General features: G+C 33.1%; 1 protein-coding gene across 1 annotated transcript; it reads right to left on the bottom strand.

Moving 5' to 3' along the window:
- Positions 1-870: 870 nt before the first annotated feature.
- Positions 871-7,888, bottom strand: LOC130821659 (calcium-transporting ATPase 2, plasma membrane-type-like). The gene is made up of 7 exons (XM_057687448.1): positions 7,130-7,888; positions 5,289-5,343; positions 3,248-5,193; positions 2,674-2,832; positions 2,413-2,584; positions 1,669-1,967; positions 871-1,539 (listed from the first exon to the last, which is right to left on the bottom strand). Exons 1-7 carry the CDS (start codon positions 7,301-7,303, stop codon positions 1,300-1,302), a joined length of 3,045 nt encoding a protein of 1,014 aa, XP_057543431.1. The 5' UTR covers positions 7,304-7,888; the 3' UTR covers positions 871-1,299.
- Between the last annotated feature and the right edge of the window lie 8,644 nt (positions 7,889-16,532).

Here is a 16,532-nt window from a genome sequence, read left to right as displayed (position 1 = left end):
TTTAACAACTTAATTCTAAAAATAAGCTTCATGAAAATTTATTTCCCAAAATAATCGTCTGTACATCCAAGCCTAGCCTCGGTTTAAATCGCTGTTACTAACAGCGAAAGTAAAAAGAAAAAAAATTAAAAGGCAAGTAACAGCGACTTTAAGGTTAACTGGTAACTCCTTCACCTCGTCAGCTGGAATAAGGAAGTAACTGAGAACTGAAAACTTAAAACGCATTAAGTCGCTGTTACTAACAGCGACTTAAAAAAAAATTATTATTATTTTTTTTAAGTCGCTATTAGTAACAGCGACTTTGGGCTTTTATTTTTTTTTTTCTCTTTCGCTGTTACTAACAGCGACTCTTGCCAAACCTAGGTTTGGATGTACGGACGCTTATTTTGGGAATTAAGTTTTCACGGAGCTTATTTTGGAAAATAAGTTGTTTAATTGTCTTATTTTTTTCAAATTTTCCGCTATTATGCTGTTGGTATTCAACATATTTCTAAATTTCTCGTTAGACTTAAAGCAAATGAAAACAAGGATATTAGAGGTTTCCTTTTTCTGGTGTTATCTTAATGGTGGATGATGTCAACTTCGATTGCTCTTTCTCAAGTTTTAAACTTCTTTCGTATTTTGAATATTTTCAATTCTACTTCTATTCAAACTGTGTATATTATTTCTTGGGACTAAGTAGCTGATGACTTAAGTTTTGTTACCCACAAGTTTGCACATAAAACAAAATGAACAAGAAACAATAAAATGACGATGAAGAACTTGAAAAAACACCAATTTAAATGGTGAACTCAAAAAAATCAATAGTGCTCATGATTCATATTTAAAGAACAAGACATTTGTCCATGATTTGTACCAAAATAAACATTGTGGGAAGAAATCTAGTTTTCCATAGATGATGTAATTGATTACAAATAAATTAAAAGAAATCAAAATCCAAGTTACAAAACATACCATAATGGTGTACATGTAGACTTTCCTAATTTTCTAAACTCACAATCTACTTCTCTAAATCCGGGCATCCAAAGGACCAAAAGTGCCCAGATTACGAAAACATGAATTACATCAGAAAATTGGGGAAAAGATTTTTTCCCAAATTACTAGATTAATATTAAATTGTGCAACATATAAAACAGTTAAGTTGGTTCAGCACATACGCAAAAGCGTACTTGAAATCACTTGTTTGAGCTGGTCACAAAGTCAGCAGCATTATGGCGCGTTAGACTGTGTTAGTGCTTAATGCAAACATATATTTTCTGGACTTGAACAATACAAACTGCACTTTCAAGTTGAAGAGTCTCAAACTGGTATTTTCTTTAAGCCAGCAGCAATCGGCATGCCCAAGAATCCAACAAAGATACAAACAAACCACTGCATGAAACTGAGCGGTGTGGTGTTAGCAAATGTACCTAGATATTCAACGATTATCACTTGAAAGACGAGAGTGACACTGATGACAGCAACGAAAACGTAATTGTCTAATATGCCTTTCAAAACGTCGATCTCCTCCATGTCTCGAGAGCTTATTTCGTTGAAAATCTGCAAGAAAATATTGTATGAGTTGCCAATACACAACACATTATTCAAGCCATTAAGTCATATATCTCGGTTCAAGTGTTTCCAATCGGGTTTTTTTTGGATCTAGTCCGTACTTGGTTAGCATAATACCTGACAGAAGACAAATGAGTTGAAGATGAGAGTATTCAAGGTTAAATCGCCCTCCGGACCTGTAAGACGAAACAAAAATTTCCCGTTTGCTTGGAGAAACCAAATAATGATAAATTGGTAGAGGGATTGGCCAAGTATGTTCCTCCACATGACATTGCTGATAAAATTTCCTTGTCTTCCAACTGGTGTTCGCTTCATCAATTCATCATTAGGAGGCTCAGTAGCCAATGCAAGAGCTCCTAAGGTATCCATTATCATGTTCACCCATAGAAGCTGAACAGCTGTGAGTGGAGCACTCCCTAAAACAGGTCAAAAAGCGTCAAGGAAATCATCGGTGAGACATATCAATTGGAGTACACGACATCAGTAACAACATTTCATTACTCCAATGTCATTAAGTCAGATAACATCGTGTGCAACTTTACATATATAAGAAGTGCACATGATTCAATGAGTCATATAGTCCATTATAATACGAAACCTAAGAAATATAAATCTCTGGCCCTATCGAAATAAGAGACAAACAATTGGGGTAGTCAACCTGAGTTTCAGAGTTGAAGTTTTGTTGTAACATTAGTAGAGGTTGGAATTTCGGATCATGGTCGGACTTGGACTAGGTCTTACGGATGGGTCATATATAAGTCTCATTTGTGCCTGTCCCTTGATCGACACTAGATGGGCTTTCAGAACTTCATGTCGTTTTTTTATTGATCGGTCAATTTTATTAGATTGAAGGATGATTACCTGTCCAACAGGCCGAAAAGAAGTTCACAAGTAAGGCAACGACATTAACAGTCAGCTGAAACTGCACGAACTTTTGAATGTTTATGTAAACTGAACGTCCCCATTTAGCAACAGTTACAATTGTAGAAAAGTTGTCATCTAGAATTATAACATCAGCACTTTCTTTAGCCACCTGAAAAATTTAGAGAAAATTAATGCTATTACTGAAATAAACTAATTGATCTGAGAATTGAGATTACAATGTCATATTTGTATGCATACCTCAGTACCAGCAATGCCCATTGCAAGTCCTATGTCAGCTTCATGAAGAGCTGGAGCATCATTTGTACCATCTCCTGTGACTGCCACAACTTCATTAAATGTTGTCCTTAAGTGCTTCACTAGTGTATGTTTATCAAGGGGAGAAGATCGTGCCATAACCTGCACAAAAAGCGGCATTTAGCAATTCCAAACAAAATTGATTCAGATTGATTTTGTGAAGGAACCAAATCAACCAAAACCTTAAGTTGATGGTTGAGGCTCCAAGATAATGTTATATACTCTGACACGCCCCCTCACACGAGAGCCCTTTGGGCTAGAAGTGTGGATGCAGCACAGGCCCTCCTTATACCTAGTGCGAGATATTCTACTTTAAGTGAGGGGTGATTGAGATTTGAACCCGTGACCTCTTGTCACGCTGGCTTCTAATACCATTTCAAGGAACCAACTCAATCAAAAGCTTAAGCTGATAGTTAAGGTCCTAGGATATGTTATATACTCTAACAGATTCACATCAAGATTTTCAGTAAAATCAAATCAATAGCTAGAAGTAGAAATTAGGAAGTGGGATGATCACCTGAATTTTCGGAATGATTTTCTCTAATTCTTCTTCGCTCTTCTCTCTGAAAACTGGACCTTCTATTGCAATACCATCATCAGTAAGAATACCACATTCCTTGGCGATAGCCTTGGCTGTATTTATGTTGTCTCCAGTTACCATCCTTACAGTTATCCCTGCTGCACGACACATTGCAACCGATTCTTTGACTCCAGGTCGAACAGGATCTTTGATCCCCACAATTCCTATACAAGTGTACCCTTCAGCAGGCATAGGGTCATTTGGAGAAAACTCGTTCTCAAGATCCATATAGCCGAGACACAAGGTTCGGAGAGATTCACTTGCAAACTCGTCGATAGTAACCTTAAGATGCTCCAGAAGTTCTGCATCCAGGGGAACAACGTCTCCATTAGCATTGACGACCTTAGAACAGGAAGCTAAAACTATCTCTGAAGCACCTTTGGTGTGGGCCCTTAGACCTCCACCATTAAGTTCTAGTACAACACCCATCCTCTTCTTTGTAGAGTTGAATGGCTCGACTTTGACAAGCTTAGAGGCTTGCCTTTCAGCGTGAAAATCACCACCTAGAACTGACAAGGCAAACTCCAAGAGTGCAGTCTCAGTTGGGGTTCCTAATATTTCATGCTTTCCTTTTTTATTAGCAACAACCTCCCCTCCGGTGTTATTGAATATCGATTGAACCAGAAGCTTAAGTGTAGAATCAGGTAACTCAGAACGCAAGCTACATTCTTTACTAATCTCCTTAACATTCAGACCAATACAGGATTTTACCACAGTCATGTGATTGGTAGTCAGAGTTCCGGTTTTATCACTGCAGATAGTAGTAGCTGATCCCATCGTCTCACAAGCAGCCAAGTTGCGGACCAAGGCCTTGTCGTTCATCATCTGCTTCATAGCAAAAGCGAGACTTAAAGTCACAGCCAAAGGCAACCCCTCGGGAACAGCGACCACAACAATAGTAACAGCGATTGCGAAGTACTCCAACAATGCCAAAGCTTCATCCCCGCCCCAATACCAATGAGAACCTTCTCGCCATTTACGTGTAATCAGGCCGTTCACAAGCACTGCAAAAGTCACAACAGCAAAGAACAGTCCAATTTTTCCAATAATGGTTGCAACGCCATTGAGTTTGACCTGTAATGGGGTCTCATCATCTCCTCCTTCACTAAGAGTTGCCATCAACTTGCCCCATTGTGTCCTCATCCCAACGGTTGTGATTATCATCTTGCATGATCCATCTTGGACTTTTGTACCCGAGAGAAGAAAAGGGTATTCCTCACTCACCATAACAGGTTCACTTTCTCCCGTTAAGCTTGATTCATCGATTAAAACCGAGAATCCTGACACAAAAAGACCATCAGCTGGGACTTGATCTCCTATAGATAAGTGCACAATGTCACCAGGAAGTAAGTCATATATAGACATTTTCTGCCTGAATCCATTCCTTGTGACTTGGATAGCAATCTTCTTCTTTTCTTTGTCGAGATCCCTGAACTGCAAGGACTGACGGTAATCACTTGTTGCAGTAACGAATACAACAAGTAATATGGAAGCTACAATGCCGAGCCCATCATGCGCCCCTTTAGGCCAACCTTCTGTAGCAACCCCAACTATCAAAGAGACGAAAGAACATACGCCAAGAATCATCAATGTCATGTCCTGGAGAGCTTCCCAAACAAAAACCCAAAAACTCCGAAGTTGAGCTTCAGCAAACTTGTTGATACCAAAAATGTCCTGTCGACGAGCAAGGACAGTTGGGTTTGTTGTGGTAAGCCCGTTTTCAGTTGATGTACGAAGCTTATCTGCAATGCCAGATACCCCTCCATGGGACTTTACCTTCTTTAAGTCATGGCCTTCGACAATACAGCTCAATTCGTCAGCACAGATATCATAACCTGCTGCTTTCACTTCCTCTGGGACTACATAATCACTTGGTGTCACACCTATAATCACAAAACGACACCATCCGTCCCGAAGCTCAGTTTAATCCCTTTCATAATAAGGTAATTACAGAGTAAAATGTTATAATAGTATTAACCTTGGATAAACTGAAATGCAGCTTTGGAAACCAGGACAGCAATTCTCAACTTCTCCTACAATGTGAAAAGCAAAGATTTGAGTTTATTAAAGCTCAGTTTTTTCCAATAAAAGAACAAGGATTTCTCCATTTTTCTTGAATTCCTAGATCTTAGATTGTCATTTGCCTCATTGACCTCTATAATTAAGCAATGTAACCTAGAATAGATTAAGAATTTTCATGTTTTGTAGTAAACAGTCAAAGCTGTGTCTGTTGCTATAAATCCCATGGGTATCAGTTAAGTTTTAAATTAACTATACATATTAGATAGTTAGATACTACAGCCAGAAACTTTTACTAATTTCTCTTCCCATTGTATATTTTAAAACTTATGTTATAATAGAAAACAGTAGTTTCGTTTTTAGAAATAAAATTTAAACACCCAAATTAAAGGAAACCAAAAAACTAAAAGAATTGATAATCCTCTGACTTCTCCTAGTCCAAGCTGCGGATCTAATTCTTCTAAGTTCTGGGTTAACATAAGCGTTTATTTATTACACGGTAGTAGGGATTGTTGGACTTAATTATAGAGTTTCACACTGAATTCACCTCCAAATTGGATTGAGAATGAGTATTAATTTGGCGGATATTAGGCGGATATATGTATAAAATGTCCTACCCATTATGGTCCATAAATAGTGAGTAGGCGGTGGGTATAAATACCAACTTGTCCCGCCCCATACCCACTTAATCCGCCCCTAAAAACAAAAATAATTGATTTCCTTTCCTTGATTGCTCGGATTCTCTAACCTGTCTTATCCCAACGAAGAAAAAATAATAATAATGTTTTATTTGCAAGTCGAAATTAAATAATAAGAATGGTAATAGAAAGTTAGAATAATTTTAGTAACAAAATTATGTTTTTTTAATAAAATTGTTTGTTCTAATTTAATCACCTCATTTTCTTGCAAAAGTTATTTGATTTATATGAATTACACTTTGAAATGTGCTGTTAGGTGACAATGAAAAGTTATGAGCAAAATAATTTTTAATTTTATCGTCAAGAGAATCAGATAATACATTTCATAAAAACTCACACTACAAATAATTTCTATTATTACTATTTAATATTATTAACCAAATAGAGGACAAAGTCATTGTTTCTCTGATTGACTAACTTTTAAAAATTTATATTAATCATGAAAATTGAAAACCGAATTTGTTTAAGGTCCTCCCGGATGATCATTTTTCCTATTTTACCCTTTCTTTTTCCAATTCATTCTCATTGTTTAAATCTAACCTTCGTGACTAAATGCAAGCAAAAAATGTTCAGCTACGGTCTTGAAGCGAAATGGTCATTTCGAGTCTTTGACTTTGGTTCCATCGTTTTTAGTCCTTTACCTTTGTATATTTAAATAGTTTTTATTGAATCATATTCAATTAATCTTATACACATTTTTTTTTACTTTTAATCTTATCCATATAATTAAGGAAAGTTTTATATAGTAATGTTAAATTTTCGGCTTTTTTGCGTTGTAGACAAATATTTAATCTTGAGTTTTTAATTTTTTCACGTACTAAACAGAAGAAAAAGTTTTTAACTTATTGTTAACTTTACGCTATTTTTATTCAATATATTAACTTTTATTCAATTAAAAAAACAACGCCGTCATCACCCTACTTAACCCTACATTTCAAAATTCAATCAATATAAGCATTAATTTAACCAAAATTTTAATATTTTATTTTTTACATGAAAGCAGCTTGAAAACTGAGGGAGTATTATGGAGGGATAAATTATTATGAACATGAACAAATAATATTTATGAGAAACTCAACAAAAAAAGGAGGAGAACACAAACCTGATTGGTTCGACGCATAGCAGCAGCCTCATAACGTTTAGAGAGATTAGCCGTAAATCTAAAACGACGTTTTGGGTTTTTAACAACACCACATAAATTCCTCCATTTTTCCAACGCTTCTTCTGATGATCCTTTCGGTTTCACCTCAAAATTCTGACTTAAATACCTCTCCATTTTCGCTTCCGAATCTGACTCAATCAATTACGCAAACACGATATTGGTCTAAATTTATTTATATTCCCTAATCAACAGAAATGGCCGTGATCTTCACTCCATTAATGTATAGGCCAGAATTGACCTTATCTACTAAATTACGCGCTACTTTAAAGGGTTTTTCTGGGAAGAATTTTCGACGAAAGAGAGAATAAATGTTTTTCCAGAAAAGGAGCAAACGTGTTTTAAGAGATTAAGGGTAAAACAAAACTGGGTAATGCATTTATTTCTGGTAAACAGTCAAGAAAAAGGGGAATCTTATGTCAGTATTGAGAAATGAATATGGAAAAATTAGCCATTATTGTGGGTTTCTGGGTTGCTTCTGATTATTTGTTGGGAATTGGGATTAGGGATGAATGAAGGAGGAAGAAGAAGAGAATGGTGATCCGAAATTTGGTGGGAATCAGGAAATTGTAGGTGAATTTTGAGCGAATTGCTCGGATACGTCCTCTGTTTACCTTATTATATATATAGGTGCACACGACGAGCTTATAACTAACGTCAAGTTCTTCTAATTAATTGTACCAAACAAACGTAATGGAGATCATGATATTTGTTGTTTTGGTTGTAAGGTCAATAGAAGACACTACTCACTCTATGCTTATAAAAACATATATAAACATATATATATATATATATATATATATATATATATATATATATATATATATATATATATATATATATATATATATATATATATATATAAAAAAGAGCCTTTTGATTTATTTTATTGATAAAAAATATTATAAAGTATTAATTATTACTTCATGATAATAATCATAATATTATACATGTAAGTGTTCTATTATGTTTTATTCATTCATTTAAGATCTTGCTAATTGTTGGGATTTTGGTGACTCGAATCAAGTCCAAGATTATGAAGAAGATGAATCAAGTGTGGGTCAAAAATGTTGGGTGCATGGGGTACGGAGATATGCGCTGAGTTTTACGCGGGGAGCGGAGAAAGTTCTGTCTTAGGCAGATTGTTGGGCGCGTGCGCGAGGCGCGGTATATTACGCGGGGCGCAGACTTCATGCGAGTAATGCGTGAAGCGGGTTTTTTTCCACGTTTTTGGCCAGTTACTCATAGTTTTTGACGGTTTCTTTTGTATTTCTTAACCCTAATTTCTTTTTATTATGAGGTATACTATATAAAGGCCCCATATAATTAGAATTAGTGCATGCAACACAAATTGAGGAATACTAAGAGAGAAAAAGTTTAAAGAGCCATTGTTGTGGCTTCTCGTTCATCTTGTATTCTTCCGGTTCATAGTGAAAAGTTTATTCTCGGTGCCGATGGATGTTGGCCTTTAATTAACTGAGATTAGTTAACAAGTATTGACATAGAGGGATTTTTCAATTTATCGAAATTCCAATCATCCACACGTCTTATCAAGTGGAGTACCTGATATTGGACACCCTTGCTTGTAGATTGTAGCTTGTTCGTAGGGAATTAGTTTTTGCACTCAATAAAATTTTTATCGATGCCTAGTATTAATATTGAAGTTGGTCAAAAGTGCAATAAATTAAAACTTATGAAACACGATTTAAATATTCGAAAAAATTTTATATACTTCCTCCATTTTAAAATAATTACACCAAATATATTTTTGCGTAATCTAAAATGTTTGTCGGATCTTTTATATCTAGAGTTATATATAACTAAAAATTATAAAAATTTGATATTATGAAAATATGCGACGTGACGAATAAAATAAGATCCGACATAACTATGTTTTTTCTCGTATAATAGCCGAAATATATAAATTAGCATAGAATGATGAATAGTGCAACAGTTGGTTTAGTGCAAGTAATAAGGGATGGAGGAAATAGTAAATATTCGACTAATTTAATTGGGGTCTTACTGGCTAACATGATTTTTATAATTAAAAGAGAATATACATACTTTCTCCGTTCCACTATACTTGCAATAGTTGACTTTTTATGCAATTTAATGTGTTATTTCAATCATTTATATATTGAATTATACACATCTAAAATTTATAAAAATTTAATATTGTGAAAGTTTGCAATTAGACGATTCAAGCAAGATCCCACTTGAATATATTTTTTCCTACACATCCGCAACATAAAAAATAAGCTTGAACGATGTATGGAGTTAAAGAATCATTATGTTGTGAGTACTTTAGAACGCATGAAGTATTTTTCAATTACTATATGAGGGATCTATGATTCTTACCTTACATAAGAATATCAAGAAGAGTACTATTGAAATTCACACTCAATCTAGATTAAGTGACTTATCAACTACTTAAAAAAAAGTGATTTAACAGAAGTGTCAATTTGAACTTTAAAAGTGGTAAAAGTCATATATATACTCCACTCTCATTAACGATTACTACAATTGCATAGGATTAGTTGTCATAAAGATAGAACTTTATTTTTAGTTTCGGACTACATTAATATAAATGTGTACCCTTTTATCATTATATAACAATTACTTGTGCTAATGATCCAATTATTGACAGCCTACAGTCCAAGTCAAACCATGAAGAGCATAATTGGATCAACACACGTGCTGAACCTACTGAACTTAGCACGAAAACCCTACAAGATAAGGAAGACTACCTCCAATCTGGACCAAGTATGAGCATAAAGGCATGGCAAGACCAAGAGAGATCAAAAGAAGGCCTCCCAACATCAATCAGACAAAACAGAAACCTTGATCAATACAAACAGACAGCAGAACAGATAGAACAACAAACTGTCTGTCAGCCTACCTTTCAAGACACTGAGAGCCCAACCTGGTGCGTGAAAGAATGAGGAAAATCAGAGGAAGGCATCTCTATACATGGGCTAAGAAGCCAGGATCCAAGGACAATGCTGATAGTCCTTACAGAGCCCACGAGTATAGCTGCAAGGTCCTGTGTTTGTTAGTTTTCTGATAAGGCTGATTTTAGTTGTAAATAAGACTTATTGCATTTCTGTTTTAATACTCATGCATAGCACGTGCTCTAATATTAGACACGGAAGTAGTTAAGTTTTTTAATCATCAAAACTAGCTCTTAGAGTCCTATATAAAGGGACACCCTCAATTGTATGATTCATTCAGATTGTTAATAAAAGTTCCTTTAAGTAAATTGCTTGCAATTTCCTTCCCTGGGTGAGTTCTTTGTGAGTGAAACAAAGAGGGCATTCGGTTTTTCCACGAAGGTTAAGAGAATGAATCTTAATCTTGGTGTGAGGAAGAGGCCAATTGGTTGATATAAGGCCAATTTGTTTCTGTCCAAGGCACAAAACCATTCATCAGAATTGTTTCTGGCCACCTTCTGTTCATTCAGAACAGGAGGCTTATTGTGTGACATTTGTTCAAGATCAATCTTGGTGTTGATCTTGGAGGGATTGATTGAGTTCTTGGATCATTTAACACTTGCACGCATCAGCTAAACAGTGTATGACAAGTATAAGACCTTTTTTTAAGGCAAAACTACATACTCCCTATGTTTCAGAAAAATAACCCCATATTAAATGGGTGAAAATCAAAAAAATTGAATAAAAGTTATAAAAAAATATAATTTTATTTTATAAAAAAATAAAAAAAATATATAAATAAGATAAAAGTATAAATTAAATACATAAACAAAATTTAAAAAATAAGTCATAACCAAAAATAAGACTCACTATAAATTATAAGTAAAAAATGGTGCTAATTCTTTGAGTCGGAGCATAATATAAAGATTCAAAGACGTGGGCATTCCATGTAACGATCATGAGAGGTACCATTACACGCCGGTAGTGCCGGGAACATGGCCATATAAAAGGTAGTATACAAGATGTCATGATGCACAACTGTTGATGGTCCACACCTCTAACTAATCACTGCGCATATATTTTAAATACTACCAACAATTGGCCAACGAAGGTTACTAATTTTAGTTTATAAATTAAGGATACTAGTATAAAATCCAATGCACTGTATTTTTTTCATGACTTTTTTTAAACATTATCTCTTCTGAGAGACCGTCTTTATAAGAGACGACTCTTTAGGCCCAGGCTCAACAATTAAAAAAGGAAAAAAAAACGAAAAACTGACGCGCGCGTTTGAGTCTATTTGGAGTTGGTGTTATAACCTATTGAAGTTGGTGCTATATTTTATTAAAGTTGGTATTATAACCTATTAAAGTTAATATTTGGAGTTGGTGTTATAACTTATTAAAGTTGGTATTATAACCTATTTGGAGATATCAACTTTAATAGGTTATAATTCCAACTCTAATAGGTTATGATACCAACTCTAATAGGTTATAATATCAACTTCAATAGGATATAACATCAACTCTAAATAGGATTACACAACGCGAGTTTTTTTGGTAGTTGTTTTTCTAAGTAATAATGGGCCGGCCCATTTGAGACGCGTCTCTTATAAAGACGTTCTCAAGTAAGAATTTTTGTTTTTTAAATGTAAAATTTAAATTATTGTGTAATTGCATATTATTGATAATTAATTATTTTGATTGAAAAAAATTAACCAATGAAATTTCTCAACCTTATTCTGAAAATGATAATATATTGTATTTTATATTAAAGGAAAAAAGTGAAATTCTATTATTTTTTTTAGTGTAAAATTATAATCTTACAATTAGGTGTCTATATTTTTATTAAAAAATATTTTGTATAAAAAGAAAATAGTGAGATTCTATGCTATATATTTACTATAATATTGCCGACACAATATAAAAATGTATTGTCATGTCATATTATAACATCCAATAATTTTGTTGCATTTGGCAAATGACTGTTAGATTGACGTTTGTCATTTAGCAGCAAAATTATAAGTGCATGATTGTATTAATGTATATTATATACTTCCTTTGTTCCATTAGCTTATTATTGACTTATTAATAGTGAGAAGTTTCCATACAAAATGTCACAATTGGGTGCTCAGTATGAAGAAGGCGTAAATATTGTATTTGTGTTGCAAGTTTATGACAAACTTTAGGTTTTTTAATGTAAGACAACTTAAAGTTTTGTTTTTCATTTGGAGACAAACTTAAAATTAAAAGCTAATTATTACATTAAATGTTGTAAGGTTTCAGTCTATCATAAAAAGAATTCTAACAACATTTAAAATCAAAATGTGTGATATCAATCTCATGAGCTTTTTGGGTAACACCTCTGATCAGTCAATAATATTGTACAGTTGCCCTGACTCCTTTCACCTCTACTTCTACACACTATGTTCAGCGTAACAATTTCATTTCATCAAAATTCGAGTACATATATTTTTTTTTACACTTCAACAGATTTAACATAAATTTAATGCGAAATAAATTTGAATCATAAAGTTAATAATTATCACAATCACATTCAACTCTCAGGTCAATAGTACTCACAAATTTAAAATTACTAATTAGATATAAAAAAATCTTACTGATAAATCAATATATATTTTATACAATTTGTTTTCAAATATGAAGATGACTATGATTTGAAAGTATTTAAAATAAGAACATGTATCATAAAAAGACTATATCGAAATTAGTTGTTGAAAATTCAAAAAGTTGCCGTTGACTTTTATAATTTATCTAAAGTTCACATCTAAATTAAATTTATACTCTTATAATTACATGGTGGAGAGAAATTGGTGAAGCACAAACACTTGCCCTGACACAACGAATAGAAGTATTTCCCACAAGCTCGGATTAATCTCATGTCATGATCACCATCATACCATACATGTTAACTCGTACTCAGCTTCCCACATTTGTTGGGCGTACATGATAAGAAATGGCTCAAACTATAATATTTTATCATTATCTCGTTTATGTCTTGATAATAATCCCCGAATTTCTTTCTTCTCTAATTCTTTTATTAAGGATCTCTCCACCAATCAAACTATACTCAATGGTCAAACCAATCAAGGAGTATATATTTGCTCCTTAATCTCACCAGTTGTCTATTTGACCATCTCCTCCAAATATACCTCCTCTACATGGCATCATCGTCTTGGTCACCTATTTACAAAAGTGTTTAATTTACTTTCTACCTTTTTAGATGTACCCCCTAGTACTCCATCTCTTATTACTCCATGTAATGATTGTCAAGTTAATAAAAGTCACAAATTAGCTTTTTATAATTCCACCCTTATTTCTATTGCTCCTCTTGATCTTATTTTTTATGATGTTTGGACTTCTCCTATTTTATCTTATGATCATCTTAAATAATACATTATCTTTGTTTATCATTTTACTAAATATATATGTTTTTACCCCATTAAACACAAATCAGATTCTTTAAATGTTTTCCTACGATTTCAGTCACTCGTTGAAAAATATTTTAATCGACCAATTAAACAATTTTATAGTGACAATGACGGTGAATATATTAAATTAAAACCTCATTTTTCATCTTGTGGCATTACTCACTTAACCTCTCCTCCTCACACGCCGAAACATAATGGATATGCTGAATGTAGACATCGTTATATTGTTGAAACCAAAATTACTTCCTTATATTTTTATTGGTTATTCTTCGACTCAAAGTGCTTATTATTGTATGAATCCTCTTACTAACAAAATATATATCTCTCATGATGTCAAATTTTTTGAACAGGAATATCCATATGTTTCACTTACCAACAGTCTAAAAACCATCTCATTCTCCTGTGACATTAATTCTTGGGTTCCTTTTTCTGTTCCCGTCATTCAAAAATTAAATCAACTGATTATATATCTCATCCGTCTTCTACTCCTCAACTGTATATTCCCTTAACTAATTCCAATACTTCTACTAATTTGGAATTAGATTTAGAATCCCCTGCTCCTTCGCCAACAATTACTCCATCAAATTCTAGGCATTTGAATGCAAATACCACAAATTCCATTCCACACTCTATGACTCCTACACCCAACTCCAATATTATCTACCCTCAAAGTGATACATCTCCTAATAATAATCTAAGTCAACCCCATTATCATCTCTACCATTCCACAAATTGCTCCACAACTTCTTCACTATCTTTTGTCACAAGGTTTTAAACCTACCATTTCTATTTCATTTTTCCTCTACTACAAATCTCATTTATCTTATTGTTTACGTAGATGACATTATTATAACTGCTGATTAGGCAAGCATTGAAACGGGTTCTTCGATATCTTCATGGCACTATTGGGCAAGGTATATTGTTCCGCTGAAAATCCCCTGTCCTACTTCATGCCTTTACCGGTGCTGATTAGGCTGGTGATAAACATAATTTTCGCAGTACTTCAGGTTATATTATCTATTTGGGTTCTAATCCTATTGCTTGGAGTTCCAAAAGACAGAAAACTTTGGCCCGCTCTTCTGCCGAAGCTGAATTTCGTGCTGTAGCTGCTACCACTACAGAGCTTGATTGGTTAAAATCTCTCATGTCCGAATTAGAATATACATCCACCACTACACCTACCATATTCTGCGATAATCTTAGTGCAACACACTACTCTTGCCAATTCAATTTTCCACTCTCGCATGAAGCACTTAGCAATTGATTTCATTATGTCCATGAGAAAGTTCAAAATGGCAGTATTCGTGTTACTCATATTTCCGGAGATGATTAACTTGCCAATGCACTAACTAAGCCCCTTCTTTGAGGAAAATATCTAACCTCAAAAGGACATTAATAACATGACTTATGGAGTATCCATAGAAAAGGGTGAGTATCATATACCCAACTAGGTGTCCATAGACTTGGGTTGGTATATCCAACAATAATGTAAACTTGGATAAAAATAAAATATGTCAATGTTATCTGTAAATTTGATTGGGTACCGATTCATACGAGGAGAATTTATCTTTTATCTTATTTTTTATGTCCTTTAAATAACCCCTTAGTTCATTGAAAACATTAATTCTGGTAAATCTTCTGATTATCTAGTTAGTTAGTTTATTGAGTCTATTTTATTCCTTGTTTATTAGTCTTAGATTCTTTACATCTTAGTCCCGTCTATTATATTCACATTCATTACTAATCTAAATCCATAATTACTTCCAAAAGAAATGATCGTTTTGATTTGAATTTATTCCAAGATTATTTCTAAAACTAACCAATAAATTTATCTTTAATTTTAACGGTAGAGCTAAACCTAGCAGTCCAATAATTATTCATGTTTTTACCTTACAAAAAATATATTCTTTCAATTCTCACAATTCAACTTTACATGTTCCAAAAATGCTCAAAAATCTCAGAGCGCAAATTTTCTTTCAAATTTTCACAAAATTTACATCCTAAATATACCTTAAATTATCTATTGAATACTATTTTACCCATATACTTCTATTATTATAGGGAGAAAATTAAAATACATGTCATGTTTAATAAGCATACCATAAAATTCATTAAAATTTTAAATTTTATTTGCACAATGACTTGAAAAATTGTTTTAGCTCAATATAATAAGAAAATCTACCCTTTTCTTATCTTAATGAAAAAATTACATGGTACGTTTATTATTTTGTAGTGCAAACAATATAAATACATACTCTATAAATCCATAACCCACTGGGTTAAATTTGAAGAACCCATCCAATCTGATAGGTCTAGCCGTCTAGTTATGTAACTATAGAAAAACAAAAACATATTGTAATTAGAAAGGAAAAATCAATATCAGATTTAATCTCAGTCAAAACAAATATCACTTTTTCTAGATAAGATCGTATGTTCGACCATCACCTCCTTCTTTTACAACTTATCCTACAATAACAAAAACAAAATGCAAAAGCGAAGAATCTAACCTCCATTTACCGATATAAATTAACTTTGAGAAAATTTTATATAGACGTACTATGTTAGTGTGCATCAATCTTATAAAATAAAAATATATAGTATTTTTACTTAACTAGTTTAATTAAATATAATCACCGAATAATACTTGCCATTATTAAGTTGATGTACACTAAAATAAAATAAACTAAGTTTGTATTTCCTCCATTCCACTATAATTGTTATATTTGACTTTTTACGCAATCCAATGCTTTATTTTGATAATTTTTATATGACTATACTGACACATGTAAAAATCATAAAATGTTAATATTATGAAAGCATATAATTAAAAGATTAAAAAAAATCTCAATTAATTATATATTTTCTTACACATTAATCATAATATAAATAATAAACTTAAACGATGAATAATATTAATAATAGAAATGTAACAAAATATTTCAAAGGAAGTATAAGACATATCTCG

This window comes from Amaranthus tricolor, chromosome 8, assembly GCF_026212465.1.
Source record: "Amaranthus tricolor cultivar Red isolate AtriRed21 chromosome 8, ASM2621246v1, whole genome shotgun sequence".
In the NCBI taxonomy this organism is placed as follows: Eukaryota; Viridiplantae; Streptophyta; class Magnoliopsida; order Caryophyllales; family Amaranthaceae; genus Amaranthus; species Amaranthus tricolor.
The sequence above is the reverse complement of the archived record's forward strand: the minus strand, read 5'-3'. Positions and strand labels throughout refer to the sequence as shown.